At 42.4% G+C, this 24,634-nt stretch overlaps 3 protein-coding genes across 6 annotated transcripts in view; all 3 read right to left on the reverse strand.

Annotated features, from left to right (window-relative positions):
• Window positions 1-5,022: 5,022 nt before the first annotated feature.
• On the reverse strand, window positions 5,023-12,650 carry chst10 (carbohydrate sulfotransferase 10). Its single transcript, XM_080530612.1, has 6 exons — window positions 12,454-12,650; window positions 11,601-11,739; window positions 11,238-11,338; window positions 8,609-8,843; window positions 6,827-6,932; window positions 5,023-6,143 (listed from the first exon to the last, which is right to left on the reverse strand). The coding sequence occupies exons 2-6, from the start codon at window positions 11,692-11,694 to the stop codon at window positions 5,591-5,593; spliced, it is 1,089 nt and encodes a 362-aa protein (XP_080386738.1). The 5' UTR covers window positions 11,695-11,739; window positions 12,454-12,650; the 3' UTR covers window positions 5,023-5,590.
• A 2,174-nt stretch (window positions 12,651-14,824) lies between these two features.
• LOC308158965 (large ribosomal subunit protein eL31) lies at window positions 14,825-17,940 on the reverse strand. 2 transcript variants are annotated; one of them, XM_080532684.1, is made up of 5 exons: window positions 17,895-17,940; window positions 17,366-17,472; window positions 15,796-15,921; window positions 15,001-15,113; window positions 14,825-14,895 (listed from the first exon to the last, which is right to left on the reverse strand). In XM_080532684.1, exons 2-5 carry the CDS (start codon window positions 17,470-17,472, stop codon window positions 14,864-14,866), a joined length of 378 nt encoding a protein of 125 aa, XP_080388810.1. In that variant the 5' UTR covers window positions 17,895-17,940; the 3' UTR covers window positions 14,825-14,863. The 2 variants fall into 2 exon arrangements, with proteins under 2 accessions (XP_080388810.1, XP_080388811.1); XM_080532685.1 differs by lacking the exon at window positions 17,895-17,940 and adding an exon at window positions 17,779-17,797.
• Window positions 17,941-18,739: 799 nt separating this feature from the next.
• The window catches only part of zc3h13 (zinc finger CCCH-type containing 13), a 28,453-nt gene continuing 22,558 nt past the window's right edge, over window positions 18,740-24,634 (reverse strand). For all 3 annotated transcript variants that reach the window (XM_080531295.1, XM_080531293.1, XM_080531294.1), the window contains exons 19-21: window positions 21,597-21,797; window positions 21,180-21,343; window positions 18,740-20,641 (exon numbers count right to left, since the gene is read on the reverse strand). In XM_080531295.1, coding sequence (XP_080387421.1) covers window positions 20,450-20,641; window positions 21,180-21,343; window positions 21,597-21,797 — 557 coding nt within the window. In that variant the 3' untranslated portion in view covers window positions 18,740-20,449. The remainder of the gene's footprint in view (window positions 20,642-21,179; window positions 21,344-21,596; window positions 21,798-24,634) is intronic.

Consider the following 24,634-nt stretch of genomic DNA (forward strand, 5'->3'; position numbering starts at 1 on the left):
CAGGTGGACACCCACACGGCCCAGAGTGACGACCTGTTCATCCGCTGGGGAAGTTTGATGACTGAATTGACGACGGAACAGGCTCACCAGAGGACCAGGGTGTCTAAGGATCCAGACACGATCCGTGTATCTGACCTCACAAGTGGGGAGAGAGAGAAAGCCAACGGGGCTTGCTGGATGAGGAAGTTTGGAGAGATCCTTCTGCAGGTACAGGGATGTGATGAGGCAGTGGGGGTCTGAGAGGGGTAGAGGAGGGCTAGGAGAGAACACCACGTTTGTTATAATTCACATTACGATGGACAGTATTTGTAGTGCATCTAAGTGTGCATCGATATGTGTGTGTCACAACAATCTTCTCAAAAAAAGAAAAAACAACACCATTGAAAAGTCACCATTGACTACCGAGTCAATAATATTCAAGTGAAGAGAAGGAATTATATAACTACAGTTGATGAAGGGAAATCTTAACGCCAGAACAGCTATGAGGGGTCATTTGAGTAATTTTTAAAATATATATCTTTGCTTCGATCAAATTTCAGGACCCTCCTTTCATGACTTTTCCTAGATATGTGTGTTCTACCACCCAGTATTCTTACATTTTCAAAATCACATCAGGGTAAGCTAATATAAAGCTATTCTGCAGTTTTTCTGTGTAGGAAGCAGGCTAATTTAGAAGCGGCCAACTAGTGGTCGTTGTGTGTAAATAGCAGTTTAGCATTGTAAAAAGTACAAGTGTCACAACTTCTCACGTCTCAACTTATTCCCGTGCTCCGTCAGTGGGCTCCTCATCTCCAGGTGGACACCCACACATCTCCAGGTCTCCAGGTGGACACCCACACGTCTCCAGCTCTCCAGGGGGACACCCACACGTCCCCAGGTCTCCAGGTGGACACCCACACGGCACAGAGGGACACCCACACGGCACAGAGGGACACCCACACGGCCCAGAGTGACGACCTGTTCAACCGCTGGGGAAGCTGGGTGACCAAATTGACAACGGAACAGGCTCACCAGAGGACCAGGGCTACGGCTACACCCCCCATCGTACGGACACCCAATATGGTGTATAACAACAACAACTGCTACAACTTTTTAGAGTTATTCCTATTTGGATTACTTTGGATGATTTTAGCTCTTTTTTAAATATGACTAGGAAGTGTGCTACTATAGGTTTATTATTAGTTATATGTGTTTTGGTGGCCCTCCACACTCTGGAGCTCCCGCATGGTGAGGTCCTTCTGGACACAGACAAGCAAGACAACTGTTTTAATGTTCACAACAGACAAGGAGTGCGAAGAAGTGTGCGTTCATTATCCAACCAAACCATAACTGTTTTCATGGTTTGGTGGAACGGTCTTTACATAGAGTCTTCTCTTACTTTTTTCTTTCGTAAAAGGAGCAATAAACGAAACAATACATTGAATATAAATGTTAGTTCTACTTCTTGTTTTTCTATGATTATAGTGCTGCCAGTCCCCTGGAATAGCCCTGGCAGGGTACCGGACACACCACATAGACATATGATGACTAGAACAGACCACATAGACATACAATGACTAGAACACACCACATAGACATATGATGACTAGAACACACCACATAGACATACAATGACTAGAACACACCACATAGACATACGATGACTAGAACACACCACATAGACGCACGACGACTAGAACAGACCACACATCACACCACATCAACCATGGGAATAGTGCAATATTCTATAACTGTGCAATATGTTTACATTCTTGTGTTAGGGTTCATATACTGTATATAAGTTTACTAGTATATGTTTATAAAAAAGTACACAGTTACATACTAACTCCCCCTGTCTATATACCCCCCTGTGAATAGGCCATATAGTGTATATAAGTATAGAAGTTCACATATTAGATACATTCTCAGATTCCTACCGATCACTTATCCCCCTATTTATATCCCCCCTATTTTCTGTCTATTTATGTCTCATTCTTTTTTAAGAGTCATTAACACTGGATAATTCTGACTGTGAGAAATAAATACTGACAGTGATTGATGTTTTGTACAGTAGCAGAGAAAGAGTACTTAAACATGGTTGTTTAATTTGAAATATCCAGATTCACAGTCAAACCATTGTCTTACAATAGATAGTACTGATGTGTGGTAACTCACACAAGACAGGTAGTTCAGGTGACTCGGGTGATGCTAGAACGACCACACCTGTCTAAGACAATGCAGACACACTGGTTTCCAGTACAGTATCAATGCCCCTGACTGATTAGACTATACCAGATAAGGGCCCACAGAGGGCCTTGCAATGTGCTTCAATTGTAAGTTAAGAGTTGTGTTTGCATTTCAAGTCGGACAGAAATGGAAATCACTAAATGACACTCCTAGTAATGCCCTAACTTGTTTTTCATTGTAATTCTTGACTTTCACCCAAAGGGTACGTTTCACATCTGTTGTCTCCGAAATAATGACACTGAAAGATGTTAATGCTTCGAGGTGCGCCACGCCGAATCGTTGTAAAAGATGTGACCTCTGAAGTTATAGTATACATCAGTGGAGGCTGGTGACTTCCAGAATTGAGGAGGCCAATTTTTTTACTCTTGCTCGCTTCACTCGCGATGGAATGTTCCCTGTTCTTATAGAAGAATATTAAATTGACTTGTAATAAAACGAAATCGACTACATTAAAAATAAAACTGTTCAATAAATCCTAAATGTTGTCTACCTATTCGATGTATAAATCGCGCCAGAATCTCGCCGACTTCCGAGGTCATTTTAAGCAGAAGTATTTGGCCAAATTAGCTATTATTTTCAGGGATAATAGCCATGGGTGTTCTAGACGTGTCCTGCACAGGACAAGTCGTAGCCACTATGGCGAGTGTTTCTTTGACTGAAGTGACTGGCGAATTCTCAAAATGGCTTCATGTGATTGGACGAACAAAATGTCAATCTTTCAGCCCTGGACTCAATGCATGGTGAGGCCAGGCCTCCTGGGCCCACCCATTTTCAGTGATTTGGCCAATCACATATTGCCATGAAAAAAATTGCATTACATTGACTTCTATGAGAAACCACTTTCCTGGGGGAGGCCTGGCCTCCCTCAATACAAACGGATAGGGATTCTGGCCTGTAGGTGCTTTACAATTGCAATATTGGGTTTTAGCCATGGAAAAATTCAGATTTATGAACAAAACGGAAATAATATTAATATAAAAAAATGTAAATATGTTTTTTGTTAAATAAATAAATAAAATAAATATAATTATTGCTTTTTAAAATCTCTCTCTCTTCTCTCAAATTATTGGGGAGGCCAGGCCTCCTCCACCTCTATGGAGGAGCCTCCACTGGTATACATATATACTGTATATATATTTAGAGGTCAACTTAAAAGTTTGCCACATAAAAGTGTGGTTCCCCCGCAGCCATTGAAAGAAAATAAAGGCCTAGAAAACACCTGTCGAAACACACACCTGCCGAAACACCTGTCAGGCACACTGCAGTCACCTCAACTGAACCTTGAAGTTCCTGTTACACTACTTCATTCTCTCATAGATACTTTAAATGACTATAGATCCGAATCATACTGTGTGGACATCTGGGATAATGTGCTCCATCATGCCCAAAAATGCAACACACCCGCTGTCCCCCATCCCAAGCCTCAAGTCAAAGCAAGTTCCAGACTGGAAGAACTCCACTAGCAGGAAGAGAAACTGAGATGGATAAAGACTCTGTGAAGGATGGTTGTATATTGAGCCATACTGTACAACAACTTGTGTTGAAGACAGATTGAATAATATACAGTGTCACACTATGTCAGATGTCAAAACAGCCTTGTAGAGAATTGTAACTTCATTCTGCTACACCATTCTGGAATGTTTGATTGTATATAATGGTTCTTGGTTCCACCACTCACCCCTATTTGCAACATTGAATTACTCAGTCATCACAGATCTAGACGAGAAAAAAACAACACAGTTCTATGTTTTATATCGACCTTTATTATATTGACCTATTACTTAGCGCCACTGTCAATATCATGTAATAGATCACCAATGCTGAACGAGAAGATCGGCCAGTCAACACTTCCCTGCATTGACAATCCAGTTGAACTTACTGTAATAGGATGTTAAAGTTAAATCATTTGGTTGGAGGAAAGAGTGACCGAAAATAATACTTTTCAAAAGTGTAGTGAACCGCCGCCAAGTTACTGTATTCCTATTCCTATTACTGTAGGACTTGAATATATCTCTAAAAAGGAGGCTGGAATGGGATATCATAGCTCATCTCCACTCCAGATTGTCATTATTCCTTTTAGGACCCTGGGTTGGTCTTATTACATGGATTATCATTAGAGATACATATATGTAGTGCAGTCCACGGCCTGCTGTTCCACTGCCTTGTCCCCACCGTAACCAAGTGGGATTAGATAGAGTAGGACTGTGGATCCATGGGATGACAGGAGATGTATTCAATAGTAACTGCACCACGAGATACCACTAGGCAGCAACTGGCTAAAAAACAGGACGACGTTGCATTACAGTGCAACTACTTCCATGTATGTTACTCTGTGATTCTCGATCCACCCTGGTTACATAGTTACACCGGGAAGACATCTTAACAGCCATTGAGCGTAGAGACTTCATAGACACAGGAGTTACCTTTCTCTCCTCAAGAGCCCCAGGACCAAGCTCCGCACCGTGGGAGATCGGGCTTTCTGCTCGGCTGCTCCCAGGCTGTGGAATGCTCTCCCTGACCACCTAAGGGCACCACAGTCTGGCCTTAAAACCTACCTTTTTAACAGAGCCTTTTATTAGCCTTTTTTAGCAATTGAAAATGTTTATTGTTTTATCTTTCTTCTTGTTTTTAATCTGTAGCACTTTGAGATTTCTTTATGTAAAGTGCATTACAAATAAAATGTATTATTATTCTCTGGAAGAGCTTGGCCTCCATTGTTATCAGTTAGTTCAGCACTCCCACCACACCACTACTCCCTCCCCTTGTTAGCCCACCCAGCTAGCTACAGCAGCGGATCTGCTTATATGGAGTGTGTAAGCACAGTTACGGTCAGTCTCTATTTCAAATGAATTAATAATACTTATTTTGTTCAATTAGACTACAATGTGGAACTTATAAGACTTAACTTAATAAGACTACAATGTCCAAGTATAGCCGTGTGACCAGACAGTCAGTGCCTCCACCTCTGTCCTCACAGCTTGTACAGTATGCTGAAGTAGGCAAGATGGAGGCATGAAATAATAGCAAATCAGACTGATAGTAAACCACCTGACATCTTGGCTGACCTTGGACACAGCGGGGCACATTTTACTATGTGGCACATAGTTAGTCAGCCAGCCTTTCACCTTCTCTTCAGTAAACCACACACAGATTAAGATGTACTGTATGTTAGAGACAAAATATAAGACTTGTCTTTTAGTGTTTCAATTCAGTCGAGCAGGAAGTCAGGGCACATTTTACTATGTGGCACATAGTTAGTCAGCCAGCCTTTCACCTTCTCTTCAGCAAACCACACACAGATTAAGATGTACTGTATGTTAGAGCCAACATATAAGACTTTATAAGTCTCTATAAGTGTTTCAATTCAGTCGAGCAGGAAGTCAGGGCTCGGGTAGCCAAAGAGGCTGTAGTCCCCCTGGTAACGGCCATAGAGGCGCCTGACGTCACGCTTGCTGATGCCCGAAAAGTAGTGCTCCACCTTGGTCCTGTTGTAGTGGGTGATCCCGGGGGGGATGGTGGGGTAGGACACCAGCCGGTCTATCCCTGCGGCTCTGAGGATGTAGGGGGCGTCACGCTCCAGGGTCTCGTGGTGGCCCACCACGCTGTAGGCAATGTCACAGGGGGCGCACAGATCAGCGTAAGTCACCCAGTGGATAACGTGCTCCCCGAACTGCCTGTCCATGTGCCGCCGCCCAGGCTCGTCGCCCAGGTAACGGATAAAGTCCTCGAAGCGCAGGCCCGTAGCCTTCTCGTCATCGTCCCGGTGGCTCTTCCGGTACTTGCGGATGATGGCGGGGGCGATGTCGTGCTTGTACCAGGGCTCGAAGCGCGGGTTGTTCACAAACTTGTCCTTGAAGGCGGAGATGAGGCGTTCGAAGGGGTCTCTCACGATGAAGAATTTAAAGTATGTGTTTAGTCTGTTGGCCCAATAAAAAAGTGTTACGGAAAACAGCAGACTTCACATACTCAACTTTTAGTGAACAGTATCATTGTTCCTGGTGCTTCATAGTTAAAACAATACCCACATTTAGAGCCGCTGTCCTGAATCTCAGTGGTCAAGATTCTGAGCTTCAACTCCATGCTAAACAAACATATTGGCTTCCCAGACACAGATTAAGCCATGTCCTTAACTAAATAGAGGCGCTATTTAGTTAAGGACATTGAGGAAGCTTTTCAGTCTATGAATAATAATAATAATAATAATACATTAGACTTATATAGCGCTTTTCTAGACACTCAAAGACGCTTTACAAACTGAAAAGATCGAGTAGTAATAATAGAAAGAAACAAAAAAGAAATAAAAGAAAGTATAGGGGCCTAATTAAGGTAGTCCTGGGGAGACATGGGAAGGGGAGGGGGAGAGGGTTAACTGGTGAAGGCGAGCTTGAAGAGGTGGGTTTTGAGGGCCTGTTTAAATGTTGGCAGGGCGTTGGCCTGTCTGGTGTGGTTGGGGAGGGCGTTCCAGAGGGACGGGGCTGCGGCTGAAAAGGCCCTATCACCCCAGGTCCGGAGCTTGGTCCTGGTGGACCAAGTAGGCTTAATCTGTGTCCAGAAAACTGGCCCATAATTATAAAAACAAACAGAGGAACTGAACTCTGACCTTTCTGTGATTCCCTTCTCACTCAAGGACGAGAGGCGAGGCAGGCCGTTCTTCTCATGATCATGAACTAGATTCTCTGGGATCTCGTCGACAGTGGAAAACATTCCTGAGGGCCAAAATGGAGGATTACAATAATGAAGCAAGAGGACACTGCTTTCACATAGACTGCTTTCACATAGACTGATGTCACGAAACATTTACATAACTTTGTTTTCACTCAGGAATGTGTGAGTTTTACCTGATTGGTAATTTAACAATATAATTAACAATATAAGTTATTGTATTAGTTCAAATGTATGACTACTAACATTGAACTCAAAATTAGATTTCATTCACAGAGTTAACATGAGCAAGAGGAAAGGAGATATCCAGCACTTTTTTGGTGCTAAAAAAAGAAGTAAGAACTAGGACTTATAGATGATAATGCAGCCTGTATTTTCAGTGGTTGTGATGCTGGCTGAATACTGAGCATGATAGTATGGGTGATTGTCATCGTATAATTCACATTCTGCTGAAAGACATCATTAATTCACAATGGCACTACCATGGTTGAGACTCAGAGACGGTGCATTTTTAGCAGGGGTGGCTAACACTAACTTACTTTTGGAGAGCTATGGAATGTGCAGCAGGGGAGGACAGGCTCAGTGTAATGGATGGAATGGAATAGAATGGTATCAAACACACATGCACGGGCTCTCCCCTATATTTATTTATTTGACCCCTTTATTTTATGTTAAGTTATGTAGCCAGTCAAGCATTACACTTTTAAGTCACATCACTAATGTTACTTTGTCAACTGATTTTAAAGCCGAATAGTTGAATTATACTAGTGCCATAGGACAGCCCAGGGCCGGCCCTAAGCAAGACTCTTAATATGCCCCACACACACACACACACACACACACACACACACACACACGTTTTGTCGGGGGTTGGAATTGGCTAGATAAACATACACACTCAATAAAGACACATAATAACATTTGAAAAGTTAAATAACAATAAGAGTCAACATTTTCAACTATAAAAGCCACAAACTTCTATAACTCCAAAATACAAAGTTCTATAACTAAATGAACACCAATTAAAACAAAAATATTTTTGACAAATAAATAGCAATTAACAATTAATATAAAAGTGCAAAATATTCCAAATAACTAAAGTGAACACTATAAAATTGTTAACAACAAAACAACAGGCTACTGTAGAAACTATAGCTATCCATCCTTTCACCACCATCCAGCATCAAAACTCAAAAATGATTCTTATTATTTTTTAAAGTGTGGCGCCCTCTCTTGGTTGTGGACCTAAGCTACCGCTTAGTCTGTTTATGCCATGGGCCGACCCTGCTATGCCTTTGACTGACCAGATCAGTGTGAAAAGAGTCTTGTTTTCTGTCGTAGGACAGTAGCCACTTGTACAGTATTGCGCTCCACCCAGAGAGCCAGTGTGTGCTTACACACTACTAGTGCATACCAAGACGATGACGTGTTGCAAACAGGAAGTAGATTTTGGTTAAGTCCCTCTGCTTTACATTTCTCTGCCCTGTCTCTGAGTCTCAATCATGCCTCTTACAGGGTAAGGGTACTGGCACTGGCTCTCTCAGATATAGCTTGATAGTGTACCAGAGGCTAATGAGTGCTGAGCTGGGGAAAAAAAGCCTGCATACCCAGTGTTTCATGGGCAGAATCGACCAGCTGAGTAAGAATTAAGTCAATCACTCATCATAGTCACCATGATCATCCTCCACTCACTCACTCACTCACTCACTCACTCACTCACCATTGAGAACGATGAGAACCTTTTTCCATTGAGTGTTGCCCACTTTGGGGGTCTGGCAGAAGAGGATCTTGTGCTTGTCACACACAAAGATGCGGTCCAGGACGAACTTGTTGACTGAGGTGTGAGTCAGGTTCCTGAGAGAGACGTTTTTGCACACGGACGAAAGCAGCTCCAAACGCTTCGCTTCCACAGCGCTCCAGCCTGAGGGGTCTACAACAGATGGGGCTGCTGAGGGCTAACATGCGCACACACACACACACACACACACACACACACACACACACACACACACACACACACACACACACACACACACACACACACACAGAGAGTCCATGAGTGCATATCAGTGGAGGCTCCTCCATAGAGGTGGAGGAGGCCTGGCCTCCCCAATAATTTGAGAGAAGAGAGAGAGATTTAAAAAAGCAATAATTATATTTTTTATTTTTTATTTATTTAACAAAAAACATTTTTTTTATTTTTTATATTAATATTATTTCCGTTTTGTTCATAAATCTGATTTTTTTTCCATGGCTAAAACCCAATATTGCAATTGTAAAGCACCTACAGGCCAGAATCCCTATCCGTTTGTATTGAGGGAGGCCAGGCCTCCCCAGGAAAGTGGTTTCTCATAGAAGTCAATGTAATGCAATTTTTTTCATGGCAATATGTGATTGGCCAAATCACTGAAAATGGGTGGGCAGAGGAGGCCTGGCCTCACCATGCATTGAGTCCAGGGCTGAAAGATTGACATTTTGTTCGTCCAATCACATGAAGCCATTTTGAGAATTCGCCAGTCACTTCAGTCAAAGAAACACTCGCCATAGTGGCTACGAGTGTCCTGTCAACTTGTCCCTTGCAGGACACGTCTAGAACACCCATGGCTATTATCCCTGAAAATAATAGCTCAATGGCCAAATACTTTTGTTTAAAATGACCTCGGAAGTCGGCGAGATTCTGGCGCGATTTATACAATGAATAGGTAGACAACATTTAGGATTTATTGAACAGTTTTATTTTTAATGTAGTCGATTTCGAGGAGGCCAATTTTTTTCCGCTTGCTCGCTTCACTCGCGATGGAATGTTCCCTGTTCTTCTTATCTGTCTTTGTGCTGGCCAAGGCATACTATTTGGAGTGTAAGCTACAATCAGAAAGTTCTGATTGATGGAATTCATTGTGCAGAGCTTAGCCTATGTGCCTGCCTGAAGAAATGACATTGCTGTAAGTCTATGAGCCTGCCTGATAATTAAGTTGAGAAATGACATTTGGATGTAATATAAATGCCCAGTGAACATGTGTAAAAGGCAGGAATGTTATAATTATGTGGTTAAAAAACAATTTTGTTTAGCCTACATTTTTCATTCTTCTTCTTCTACAGCTTCAACATGTCAATCATCAATCAATCAATCAATCATCAATCAATCATCAATCAATCAATTTAATCAAGTTGAGCATATAAACAAGATAAGTAACAGTTTCTTTATCAAATGTAGTTTCATTCAATATATTTAATATATATATATATATTTTTAAAGTTGAGTTAATTATCAGGCAGGCTCATAGACTTACAGCAATGTCATTTCTTCAGAGATAAGAAGAACAGGGAACATTCCATCCTCTCTCTCTACTCTGTCGTGGGCGGTCGCATTTTTTTTCGCTCTCCCTCTCCCTCTGCTTTTTTTTGTTTGCTCTACACTGCACTGCCTCTTCAGAAGCAAAATGGATTTGTTAAGCTGGTCCCTGAATGCAACTGATAACCTATTTTCCACGAGGAAAGCTGGTTCGGGGGAACCTGTCTGCCCAGACGGAACTTTTGCCGCAGGTTACATCAGAGACGCCTGGGACAACTGGCGTCTCGTTTGCTTGGCAGTCATGTCGATTGAGGACGTGGAAGATGTTTTCATTTTCGGATTTATGATAGTTGGACACATTGGACTCGGTTTGAGTGCTGCCATGATCTATCGGAAAATTAAAAAGATGGGAGCAGTGATTAGCGAACTGCGCGAACTGCCCCTCTTGATCAAAGAACTGGGGAGAGTGGCTGGTATGCACGGCGCTGCGCTTACGGATCTGAACCGTAGGGTTCTTGATCTGGATCGCAAGGTGGACAATCTTGCTGCTCTCCGAATTGGCGAATGACAGGAGACCCCAAATTTTCGAGAGGATTGATATGGAATGCTGTTTTTCCTCGCAGTGAACCCATTCACCTGATTTTGGCTCAAAAGCTCCCCCATGCCCTGAAGACTCCATGCAGCGTGCCAACCCCCCCCCCCCCCCCCCCCCCTCTGGTGAACTTTGTGCCGCCTTCTGGGGCAGTGCTCAAGGCCGTTGTCCATGGCGACACTGATTGCTGCTCTACGAAGACGGGTCGGACTGACCCAGAACATCCTCCCTCCCCCCGCCCATGCCATCAGAAATGCTCTTACTGTAACGGCGAATCAAATTCCTATATGTGTATGCTTAATGTGTATGCATAATGGCAATAAACGTTATCTCATCTCATCATCGCGAGTGAAGCGAAAAAAATGTGGCCTCCTCAATTCTGGAAGTCACCAGCCTCCACTGGTGCATATGCAGATGATGCAACAATAAGAAACACATTATTTTTTACACCATCCTAAACCTTACCGGGTCTGAAGGCTTGGGGGCTGGTCTGTGAGGAGAGAGCGATTTGATGGTCTTGGTTCCCGGCTCAGTCCAGCTCTGCATCTCAGCTTTCTCCCCATAGTCTAAAGAAAACATGGCATGAAAACATACTGATGGCAATTTCTTTAAACAACCAGGTTCATCAGTTTGCAGGCATAAGCCAAGTTGGGCCATGGTGGCCTAGGTTCTTTTTTTAGCTTACTGCAATTATGTACACACTATGACACTGATGGTCAACATACAAACCTCAACAAACATAGCCTGCTAATTATGTCTATCCATAAGAACTAGATGGAATGCATGGTAGGCTATAATATGCAAGGAGAACTGTGTGTCAGCTCTCACCATCCACGGCTCGAAAGTTGATTAACCTGCTGGCAAACATGAGGATCAGCAACACCCAGCCGCACACTCCGACCAGCAGCCAGTGGTGCCGCATGGTTTTGGGCTGATCACCCGGGGGTCATCGGAACAGCAAATGTTCCTGCAGGAAAGAATGAATGAATGAATGAATGAATGGTCTTTATTGTCATTGCTATAGTACAGGTACCATACAACGAAATTTGGGAGGGGGATGCTCCCCTGGTGCTAGGAAGAAAAAAAAAGAAAAGAAAAAAAAGAAGGGAAAAGAGCTGGTTTACATAAATAAAGGCTATGTACACTGTCCACTATACTATACTACTATACTATACAAATAAAACACTGTGCTGTACTCTATGCTATGCTATAAATATCCTAACATTTCCTATCTCTGAACCTTATGTGCACATTAAGGGTTGTCATATTGCACATAGTGTTATTGCAAGATAAGAAGATGACATCCAGCAAACTACATGATGATGGCCTTATTACAGAGAGAGCTGTAGCTACGAGGCTACGAGGCTAGCAGGCATAACGGGTTACCATTGGCCATACCGTTACTTTGTGCGTTAGCTTAGCTAAAGCAATATCGGTTGTAATAGATAGCCCCGATCCTATTCACAGATGGGGCTGGATAAGAGATAGATCGGTTAGTTTTAACTCTGTTAAAATGTTGAGTAATTGACTGATCACTGGCGTTAGCCTGCTAACAGTGTACAGGGAGGTAGTGAGGACCACTCCAGTAGCTACCTAGGTACCCCTGAGACAGACTGGATGTTTAAACATGAGAAAAGCTGATTAGATAAGCTAACCAAGCACAGTCCATATCATCTCTTACCTGCTGGATTACTTTGCAGTCAGCCGGTGTAGTTTGCGTGTAGTTTTCATATCGTATCGACATCATCGTTATTGGATCTGGTTGGAGTTGTTTTTTTCTGTAATATTGTTGTTGTGATCTGAGGTTTCCTATCACAGAATAATCAGGATTATATCCATACAGAAATGAAAACACGGCGGAAGGAACCCAGTCTTTGAAGCTCCACCTCTGTCGATCTCGTATTTCAAAGTCTATCGCCACGTTTTAGTCCACAAAAAACTCATCTCTGAAATCATCTCTCCTCCTGGCCAGAGATCTGTCCTGTCCTGCTTTCATGACAGCTTCTAGAAAAAGAAGAAAAAGCGCTGATAAATTTCGCCCCCCAGCGGTCACGTGTTTTTTATTTATTATTTTTTAAAAATAAAATAAATAAATTGGTCTCAATAAAATAAAACATACACATGTCAACACATCAAATCAAAATAATAATACATAACTCTAACAAACAAGGCTACTTTCTTTCAAGGCTACAAGTTGTGCAACTATTATCTCTGGGTGAGTAAAAACCACCCTCATAAATGTTATTTTAATTGATTCATAACAATACATCATGAACACAAAACATATATTGAGAAATGATGTATCATACAGTGGGAAATAGAAGTAGAAATAGACAGACATGATGGCTATTAGAAACAAATGTATCAAATTGTAGGTCAAACAATTAAGATACATTTTTATGGCTTTTGAATTCTTAAATATGTTATCGTTGTTATATATTGTTCTACAAAACTAGAAAGATGGGCTTGTTGCAGGCACATTTTCATTGGTGTAGATGACACATGGCTAAAAATACAAAAATGTATGACAGAATGTTGCATCGATCCAAAATGTTCTGGAATAGGCACATTCCCAAAGATTACAGCCTCGTCACTTGTTTTGCAGAAGGGTTAATGGGGCGTTTATCGTCTTTACAGAACAACACTGAATGATCTTGTAGGACACTTCAAAAGTCTCAATATGTATTATATAAAGTTCATGTTTTATCCCAAATATTATGGCAGTTGTAGGCTAGTGATCAGTTCTCTCAGTAAAATGTATCTGATTACTGGTTGTACTGCTGTTCAATGGACAGTCCGTATCAGTGCGTGTATCCTTTGGATCAAGAATAGGCTACAAATGTTTTACTCTTAGGACCAGTTTCGAGTAAAATTTTAGCACCACCATAAACGTCAATGTGTTTGGACAAACAATGTATACCTTGTCTTACATTCAGATGCCAATGGGGGAAAAGTGCTTGGAACAGTAGCATCACTGTTGGCCAAAGTACAGTACAGTACACACACACATATATATTACCATTTCCCCACAGAGAAAGTCATTGCCATTAATAAAGGCACTGAAAAGGGCCAGGGTTGGGGCAAATTCCTTTTCAATTCAGGAAGTAGGCCTAAAAGTAATTCAGGAAACAAAAAATGATTTTCATTTGACCTTATAATGTAAAGGAGTTGAATTGGAAGATAGATGCTCTAATTCAATTGATTGTAAATAAGAATTAATGCTGTTTTTTTTTCTAATTAAAAAAAATTCAATTCACAACAGGAATGGGTGGAATTTAAAAGGAATTCAGATGTGTACAGTAGGCTATAACAACACAGCTGAGAAGGGATGGACACTATTTTCTGCATTGTCACATTAGCAAGTGGTTACAGTGTTCCACTGTACAGTGGTTGTGTGGTCTGCGTAGCACTCCCGATCAGACATCCAGTGCACTGGGAAGTCCTACAGCAATGAATTAATCGAAGACAACCACTGTGACTTGAACAGCCATAGTGGACAAGCTGTGTATCTGTGCATCACATTATTACATCACAAGCTCAGAACCATCATGTCAGCCATCAACCATCAGCTTCATCCCTACCAAAGGACCCATGAATCGACCTGTGGTGACATCACCATGTGACACAATCTTGGCCATGCACTAGATTCTAAACTGCATATCCATGTGTTGGGTTACTCAGACATGTACTGGAAATACAATAGACCTATCGCCAAGCCACGCCCCCTTTGAAAACTCAGACAAACAACCAACGCTTCACTGACAGTGACTGACTGACCGTGACTGAATGACATTCAATGACTTACAATGGCGGGAGTTGGCACATTTCTGATTTCTGATTTACCACAGCAAGTAATAGACATGTTTTTAAAAGATGACAAGAATATTTCATCTAGAAGCTTTTCACCATCAGATATTAGCGAGTTGTTTGCGTGACTTCTGCTGTGATATGATTGGACAACTCCTATTTTGGGGTGTGGCTTAGCGATAGGTCCATTGAACTTCAACCAAAACGTTGTTTTTGTTGTGTGCAATAAAGAGATAAGACAAAGCTCCTTTTCACCATTTATTCCACTTGCCGAGAGGACAGATTTAATTTTCATCGACATTGACGGTCTGTAAACCTGTTGAAAAAGAAAGAAATGGTTAAGAAGAGACCTTTTTAAACAAGAGGGAAAAAAAAGTGTCATACTAGAGTCATGTATTTGACATCTCAAAGACGACCCCACCTTTGTATGTGGTGACAGGGACGTATGTGACCAGGGTGTACAGCTTGTTAGGAGAGTCTTCATCCTCGTTACGCTTCCTCGACAATCGCACACGCATCCTGTAGGGCACATTCCTGCACCCAGACATAAACATTCATTAGTATTACAACTCAAATAGGTGGTCCAATTAAAGTTGACTTAAAGTATGTGGTTTTTGAGTGCTGGCGTTGCTGTTAACAATGTACTACACTGAGACAGCTGGTTTCCCTTTCATAATCTTTTCATGATCTTTCATGCGGACACATTTCAGAGCTCCCCGCTGGTGGAATGAGCTTCCCATGGCTTGTCAGAACTGCAGAGTCACTCCCAATCTTCCGTCGGAGACTGAAGACCCATGTCTTCAGGTTACACCTTAACTGCTCCTCCTGAGACATCTACTACCCCCCCAGCACTGCGTCTCCTGAGACACCTGCTTTTCCCCTTTACTGTGTCCCCTAAGACTTCTACTGCCCCCCTTATACTGTTTCTCCAGTGTCTATAAAAATAAACATTTTTCTATTCCTTCTATCACAGAGACTGCCAATGGCCCGGGGCCTGAGCTAGATTACTCTTCCTGCTACGACTGATGGGTCGATGATTCACTTGCTTAGTCAAATGTATTGATTGGAAGTCGCTTTGGAATAAGGTGTCTGCTAAATGCCTAAAATGTAAAATGTAAGAGCACGCTTCTTTGCCAGGAGCACCATTACACAAACATACCATACATCTAGTCCTGCATCCTGATTAACATTGGTGATAGGAGCACATCATTCATACCTGACGCCTTTGGTCCACACGGCCTTGTTGAGGCGGGTGTCGATGCGGACGTCGGGGGTTCCCATCTCCTTCATGGCGAACTTGCGGATCTCCTTGAGAGCGCGAGGAGCCCTCCTCTTGAAACTCCTATAGAGGAAAGCAGAGAGACTGTTCATAGCAGGTATCTCTTATAGAGGAAAGCAGAGAGACTGTTCATAGCAGGTATCTCTTATAGAGGAAAGCAGAGAGACTGTTCATAGCAGGTATCTCTTATAGAGGAAAGCAGAGAGACTGTTCATAGCAGGTATCTCTTATAGAGGAAAGCAGAGAGACTGTTCATAGCAGGTATCTCTTATAGAGGAAAGCAGAGAGACTGTTCAGAGCAGGTATCTCTTATAGAGGAAAGCAGAGAGACTGTTCATAGCAGGTATCTCTTATAGAGGAAAGCAGAGAGACTGTTCATAGCAGGTATCTCTTATAGAGGAAAGCAGAGAGACTGTTCAGAGCAGGTATCTCTTATAGAGGAAAGCAGAGAGACTGTTCATAGCAGGTATCTCTTATAGAGGAAAGCAGAGAGACTGTTCATAGCAGGTATCTCTTATAGAGGAAAGCAGAGAGACTGTTCAGAGCAGGTATCTCTTATAGAGGAAAGCAGAGAGACTGTTCATAGCAGGTATCTCTTATAGAGGAAAGCAGAGAGACTGTTCATAGCAGGTATCTCTTATAGAGGAAAGCAGAGAGACTGTTCAGAGCAGGTATCTCTTATAGAGGAAAGCAGAGAGACTGTTCATAGCAGGTATCTCTTATAGAGGAAAGCAGAGAGACTGTTCAGAGCAGGTATCTCTTATAGAGGAAAGCAGAGAGACTGTTCAGAGCAGGTCTCTTAGAGGAAAGCAGGTATCTCTTATAGAGGAAAGCAGAGAGACTGTTCAGAGCAGGTATCTCTTATAGAGGAAAGCAGAGTCTGTTCATAGCAGGTATCTCTTATAGAGGAAAGCAGAGTCTGTTCATAGCAGGTAATTCTTACGCCGAAACCTCTCTGATCATGCCATGAGAAGAGGCGGAGTAAGGGGGGGGGTCATAGATCTGACAACTTAAAGTTGAGCTCCACCACTCTGGTGATGCACCTGTGAATCTACGGTACCATAAGCCACGCCGTAAACTACAGCTGTCTCTGAATGTTCGTACTGCGACCTATTTCGTAGGTTTTTGGTGTGTAAGGTTGGAAAGTTTTGCAGTATGCAAAATTCTATGTATAAAATGGCAGGATGTCATACCAGATTTGCCTTTCCATGTAGGGTGAATGAATTCACTGCAATCTATTCAAGCAGTCCTTTCAAATTTTAGTCACACACTTCAATGGAGCAGGTATGGCAGGTGGTGGGCAGTAGCAAAATGAACCAATTACCAGGCACAACATCAGCATGGTTGAGTTGCAGATGACAGCTTCTCAGTATGAATGAGATGTAGTAATGGGTCACTTACTACTAACGTATGGTTGGATATTATTGAGTGCAATGCATTGACATGATTTTAAAGGACAGCGAGAGTGCCACAGATCTGTAGCTTCTGTTGCCATTGGTCTACTTACACGCCATGGATCCGCTTGTGGATGTTGACGGTGTATTCCCGGGTCACCACCTCGTTGATGGCTGAGCGACCCTTCTTCTTCTCACCTCCTTTCTTGGTTGGAGCCATCTGAAGAGCCAAGGAGGAGGAGGAGAAATGCAGTTAACAACCACCAACACACCAGCTAGCAAGAGTTGCTAATCAAAACAACTGAACGAAACTGTGGGTCCACAAAAATGACTACACCAATAAGAACTTCAAGTAGCACACACACAAAACGTTACAAGAGGGCTGCGTTTTATAACTGTGTGTTTGATCATAAACACACAGGTTAACACAGGGTTGAACACTGGCTAATAGCAGGGAATCTGAGGACCAATCACTACGACTGTTGTTGTTAACCACAGAAATGTCCAACACGTCCACTAATATCACCTATGTCAACACGAAGACCACGGGTATAACTTAGGATGAAGCAAACAGTTGTTTTCTGCATAAACACTGCGAGATGGAGTTAGATTGTGTATGGACGTTCAGGCAGGGAAACTCACTTTGGCAGAGGTCTGTTAGGAAAGGAAGTGCGTGGAAGAGAGGATTATGGGTAAAGGAAGTAGATCCGTTCCGTATGTTGTCCCCCTGGTTGTGTTCAAAATGGCATACTAGCATACTGCATATTCAATTAGTATATACTGCATACTAAATTCATAATAAGTATGCCAATACCAGCCGACAGTTCGCGACGTTATAATTATAAGGTTCTATCTCCATTTTTGTCAAAATTGAGTTTTTTTACATAATCTGATCCATTAGGTGTTTATTAATGCCTGTGTAGTGTTATTTTTAAAATGTTGAAATTTTTGACTTAGTAATTCATAAAATACAAAGGTTCCATCTCACAAAACATAATGGAATGTAAAAACTTTGACGCTCAATATCTCTGAACTACCCTAAACGGAGATAGAACCTTATCATTCTAAGCTCACGAGTTTACACTGCAGTATGCATACTGCCTCCCAGAATGCATTTCGCACCAGGGGATTTTAAACCTTCATGTTGCTAGATGGCATAACAACTATTTGCTCATCCTATGTTCTTCTTGGTGAAATGGGTGATATTAGTGAACATATTATACATTTCTATGGTTAACAACAAGTCAACACATCAAGAATGTTCTTATCACCCAAACATTACATTTTAACATCTACATGGTCTTGTATTCCTATCTACTATTATAATTTCTCAAGATCATGCTTTCCTCCAAAGATCTTTATTATACCCCACCTTTCCCTCTGTCCCCTCCAAGCAGCGGAGAATATGCTCTTCAGTCTTCCTCTGTGCAGAACATTACACTGTAATGAGCAAGGTTAGTTCAAACACCATGATTTATTAAGTGCAGGCCTACATCAGTAAGCTATATCCAAATACTAGGTAAAAAAAAAAGAAAAGAAAAATGCACATTCTTACGATCAGAGCTCAATCCTTTTCTCTGTTTTACAAGTTTTGCTCCACCCTTATATAAGCATTTTTAAAAAGGAGACAAACTTGCCAAGTTACAAGTAAAACTGGAAAAAGGATGATGAAAAGATGAAAGTCACCCGCCTACAGTAGGGTGTAGTGTCAACAACCTTTTGTGGGCATAAAAACATTCAGGAACTCTCACGTAACACGGCCCACCTCACTGCCCTCATCTACATTTCTTGCTGTCCTTTTCATCTTTATTATTTTCACAGTGAAGGACAGATCTAGCACCAGAACAAACAGTAAGACAAAAACATACAGTACTGTTAATTAAGTGCTCTCAAATTCACTTCAAGTAGGGAGAGATTTGGGCTGGGTCCTGCTCAACCTGGAGTGTTATTTAATATTGGCGCAAATGTCTGAGTATGTTGATTAATGAATCCAGAGCTCCTTGTAAAGTCTGCACCGCCCCATAGGCTGTCACCTTATTCCAGACATGCTGAAACGTACAACCTTGCAGTTCATCCTGGGTTCCACAACCACAAATACCTCCAATGGGTCGTTTACGTGTATTACAATCCCTGGATCAGTCTGTCCCATCAGTCTCTGATCCGGAATACGTTTTTTTTCAGCATGCCGGACCTGTTCATAGAAGTGCAGTCATCTGGTTCAAACGTGACGCAAAGGTTCCTCTGTGTGTCTGGGATCTGGGTTCAAGGCTAATCCAGTCACATTAGTGGGAACTTAGTTCATGTTTTGTGTGAAGAGATATACCGTGTTTTGTCATGCTATCAACCCATTACTTTTGATCAGGCATTGTTCCTTTTAGGACTCATGAGGGTGTGATCATCTAGAATCACGTAGAGGAGATGATGCTGTCCAATGACATTATAGCATCAAAGATCGTAACATATGTACCACCTTTCAGAACCCAAAGGACACCTTGCCCAATCATTCAAACAAATCCATTCTTCTTATGGAAAATGTCCCACATTGAGTGAATTAAGGTAAATATAAATCATGATGGAAAAGCTTGGCAGCAGTGGTACAGGAGAGACATTCATAGAGGTCACGAAAAAGGTTTGGTTTGCAGTTTTTCTGTTGATGGATCAACTACACGATGATGTCACTGAAACAAAGCAATGGAGTCACAAGAAACACACACAAGTAGTTCATCTGTTCAAGAGGGAGCATCAACTCAAAACAAGGATAAAGACCCATTACAAAATAAACAGCTAACAACTTTAATGCACAGTTTTAGTAACCACTGCACAACAAAAGAAATAAACATACAGCAACTTCATTATAAAGGGGACAAAAAAAAAAAAAAAAAAAAAAAAAAAAAAAAGTTCTAAAACATTGAATAGCATTAAAAAATAATTCATTAGTTCAACGTACAAGGCCTCTATCCCGCCACAGGCTAGCATATCCAGTAGTCTCTATGGCGCTGTACTTGTAGATCAATCTTCCAAATAGCTCTGGCTGAGAAAGTTTCAGCATTTGTTTTTTTTTTGTTTCCCCATGATTAAAAAAACTATGGACGTGGGGGTTTGGGGGGCGGGGTGGGGGGGTTAGGGGGAAGAAAGAGCAGGCTTAGCTGTCAGATCACAGGTCAGTTTCATGCGTTTACTCACTAAGCCCATATCTCTCAGGAGACACACAACTCAAGCTGTGTGCTGGGCTTGGCGGCGGCGGCTGCTGCTGCTGCTGCTGGCCCTGTGTCGGCCTTCTCCTGGGCTGCGGCCTGGCTGGCCACGGTCTTCTTGAACAGACGCACGCTGAGCTGCAGCAGCTCACTGTCCACCACAGGAGTGATGGGGTACATCTGCTTGGTCAGGCCCTGAGGAGGACAAACAACACGGACAGACTTGAGGTCAAGCTGTTGACAGGGTGGCTCTGCATTGACAGAACACCTACTGATCTCGGTCAAATCTTTCATTTCGTTTTTGAGACCTTTTTGGAGGTATCAGTATACCCCTTGAGCCCCCCTTTTCCCCCTGGAAAACACCAGACAATGGACATATCGCTAAGCCACGCCCCCTTTGAAAACTCGGACAAACAAACAACGCTTCACTGACAGTGACTGAATGACCGTGACTGAATGACATTCAATGACTTACAATGGCGGGAGTTGGCAAATTTCTGATTTCTGATTTACCACAGCAAGTAATAGACATGTTTTTTTTAAAGATGACAAGAATATTTAGTCTAGAAGCTTTTCACCATCAGATATTTGTTGTTTGTCAGAGTTTTCTGCCTGTAGTGACTTTTGCTGTGATATGATTGGACAATTTCTCTTTTTACATTTTTTTTTTTTACATTTTGTGGCCACTCAGGAGGATCCCTGTGTTGCTGAGGTAACGGACGGTACTACTCACCTTTTCGTTCTTCAGCAGCTGTCTGCGGATGGCGATGTCCCTGCGAGCGCAGAGGGCCTTGCAGCAGGGGCCCAGGTTTCGCAGCAGGCCCGCCCTCTCCACCTTCCTGTTCTGGGCAGCCATGTTCAGAGCTCCCAGGTCGTGCTCAAACAGCTTATCAGCGTCTGTCGGGAGAGAATTAACCTTTGGGTTAGACTGGTCACTTGTGCAATCACCTACTCAACATTCTCAGTGAACAGAGAGCAGAAGTACATCACGTTTCGGTTGCTCGATCACGTGCTGCACGTTCTAAAATAAATCGAGTCATATTAGGACCATTAGTGTGCACAACGGAAGTCACGGTTTACAAGCGTTTATGAATACAACAAGCATTTAATTACACCTAAAATCACGCCTCCCGCCTAAAATCACGCTCACCTTTCGGGTCCTCCAGCTCCCCTTTGCAGACCTCCCTCACCCTCTCCAGGAGCTCCGGTCCGGCCAGCCGCTTGGAGACGCCCGCCCTGAGGAGCACGGCGCCCGGGGTGAACCTGAGCAGCGCCGCCCCCGGGGCCCGGGGCTCGTGCTTCTGCTTGGGCATCAGGCTGGACCAGTCCACGTCAATCACGTCCAGGGGCCCTAAATGGTAAAATGCGACTGTCTTATATAGCGCCTTATTCCAAAGTGCTTTACAATGGCCACCCATTCACACACACACATTCACACACCAATGGCGGCAAGCTACCATGCAAGGCGCCGGCCCGCTCATTGGGAGCAATTTGGGGTTAAGTGTCTTGCCCAAGGACACTTCGACATGTGGCCAGACGGGGCTCGAACCGCCGATCTGCCGACCTTGCAATCATTAGACGCCGGCTCTACCTCCTGAACTACAGCCGGTGCCTAAGAGGCAGCACAGCCACAGCAGAGTCAAGGGCTTAGTTTGTCTACTTACACATCTCGGAGACAAGACTACCTAAACATTTCATATAAGATGAATGAGTTCCATTTGTGGAAAACTGTGTTATTATTGTGTTATTGAATGACATTGCAACACAACATTCATTCAACACATTCTTATGAATGAATGAATTATTAATTAATATTATTATCATTAAGTATTACATATTTTTCCACTGGCTTGACCCTTGGCATGTACAACACAGGGTCATTGCTAGTGTTGTTCCGATACCGATACTAGTATCGGCATGGCCACCGATACGCACAAAAATGCTGGTATCGGTATCGGCGAGTACTTATTATTATTTTTTTTAAGTACTAAAGTTATTTTGTTTGTAAATGTTCACTTGCTGTTGCACTACTACTACGACTGTTTTATATCTTAAATGGATATTGCACTGATTGGCATCTGTGAGAGCCACATTTCAGGTTTTATAAGGGGTTGATTTTCTTGTCACCATACCAGGTAGACAATAAAAAAAAGTTCTATAGTATTCACTCTCTGTTGGTATTTTTTCCTGTTTTACAAAGGTTTTGAGCAGTGCCAGACTAAGTGTTAGCAATCATTTTACATCGAGGTGAGTATGCGGCTCAAAAAACATGTTTTTTTGTTTTGTTTTTTCAAACGCCGTGGTATCGGATCGGTACTCAGTATCGGCAAGTACTGCACGGTCAGGTATCGGTATCGGGATAAAAAAATGGTATCGGAACAACACTAGTCATTGCGCCAGTAATCATTACCGCTATCAATGGATGTGATTTTGATGTCCAGTATTTATACACCCAACCACCCACCCACCCACCCAACCACACACACACACACCAGGGTTTCCGTTAGAAAAAATTGGTGCCGGTCAAAGTGTCCGGAAAGATTTCAATGTGTTGGACAAACGGGAGAAATTCCGGTCATCATATTCAAATATAATATAGGTGTTTGTCGCGGTGATTAGCTGTTGTGTACTTTGAATTACGACTGTAGGCTAAGATGTTTATTTCAATTGCATTAATGGGATTTGAGGATGTAATTGGTAATTTTAAGTACCGGTATGCCTAGTTTAGCTTTTGATGGCTATTTGAACGGACTGCATCGATCGATCAATGAACGGACTCCACATTACGTTAACTGAAGTGTGTTAAATAGTTTCACGACAGTAATGTAAGTTTTCTATATTCTCTTTCCAGTTTTACCCTTTTTATCAATAAAACAACGTAATTTCTATAACCACGTCTCGCTGATTGGGAAGGCATTAAGTCTAGCTGCCTGTCAAATCATACTTTCTCGGACTCGGGAGTATGAGAATGAGGAGGATGTATCGGGGGGATACACACCCGTGGACTATTTCAATTTAGTGGCACAAATTAAACTCTAACACTATAGATAGACTAAATTGAACTAAAATGATGGACACCGACTGAATAACTGAGTGGGGGGAAGACAGGTCTCAAATGTGGAACAATTATAACATTTAATACATAAAGATAAAACATACACAAATATATAACATTGATATCCCTAAACTCAAATGTAGTGTGGTATTGTCAACCTAAACTAATCAATCCTAATCTAATGGTACCAGTAGCCCAGGTTGTCGATAGTAGCGCACGTGGAGATGGACGAATGTAGAGGAGGAAAGTTCAATGGAAACTCCCGGAGTAGAAGAGGTAGCCAGGGGGAGTAGAAGAGGTAGCCAGGGGGATGTTATACTCTGAATCTCCCGACTCAGGGCTGGAACGGGCACAGCAGGCTCAATCAATGAACGGGGTTGAGATGGCTAGCGTCCTTTACTAGCCGCATCTCACGGCCCTCGGTGGTCATTCACTGTGCTCTAGCACATCCAAAACACGCAGAACAATAACCTTGACTCCGGTCACTGCAGTGGTTTTATTTAGACTAGATCAAACTAAATTAACTGACGAATTTCTCCCTCACAACTAATCGCACCGTTGAGAGACAGGGTTGCCAGATGGGGCGGGTTACCGCCGAATGGGCTACTGGGTTTAGCGGTTATTTAGCGCAGGGGTCTTCAACCTTTTTCAATCCAAGGACCCCTTGGATGAGACACAAACAGAACAGGGACCCCCACATGTAATATATATTTTTAAATGTCTCACATTTTAAAGCCTATAATAACTTTTATATTTACTTCATTCACCTTTTATTTCATCATATTAACCTATTTATATACTGGGTTATTAGCCTATATGTGTTTATGATTGATAAAACGTTCATGCATAATTATGATTGGTTATTATTATTATTATTGTTTTTGTTGTTGTTGTTCTTGATGAGGCTTATATTTTCTATTATTATTATTTTTCAACAATGAAACTTTTAGCTTCAGGAAGCAAGGTATGCCTACCTCCTGGGTGGAGGTTGTCAAGGCAGAGCATCATGTCATCCTCAGGCTGCAGTCTGGAACTGTATTTGCTCTTCAGGTAGGTGAGGGAGGAGAATCCTCTTTCACAAAGATAAGTTGTTGCAAAAGGCAAGAGGCTCACCATGGCCTTTGCTGTCAGTT

The sequence above is a fragment of the Nansenia antarctica genome (assembly GCF_963989245.1).
Source record: "Nansenia antarctica genome assembly, chromosome: 5".
NCBI lineage: Eukaryota > Metazoa > Chordata > Actinopteri > Argentiniformes > Microstomatidae > Nansenia > Nansenia antarctica.

Bases quoted from the DNA above. Each gene is read 5' to 3' on its own strand.
- LOC308158965 (XM_080532684.1), bottom strand. From the start codon at position 17,472: ATGGCTCCAACCAAGAAAGGAGGTGAGAAGAAGAAGGGTCGCTCAGCC. The intron at 15,114-15,795 runs GTATGAATGATG...GTCTGGGTGCAG, and splicing joins GTGTGGACCAAAGGCGTCAG to GAATGTGCCCTACAGGATGC. The intron at 14,896-15,000 runs GTGGGGTCGTCT...CTTTTTCAACAG, and splicing joins CCCTGTCACCACATACAAAG to GTTTACAGACCGTCAATGTC.
- chst10 (XM_080530612.1), bottom strand. From the start codon at position 11,694: ATGCGGCACCACTGGCTGCTGGTCGGAGTGTGCGGCTGGGTGTTGCTG. The intron at 11,339-11,600 runs GTGAGAGCTGAC...TGTTTTCTTTAG, and splicing joins CAACTTTCGAGCCGTGGATG to ACTATGGGGAGAAAGCTGAG. The intron at 6,144-6,826 runs GTCAGAGTTCAG...TTGGGCCAACAG, and splicing joins GAGAAGGGAATCACAGAAAG to ACTAAACACATACTTTAAAT.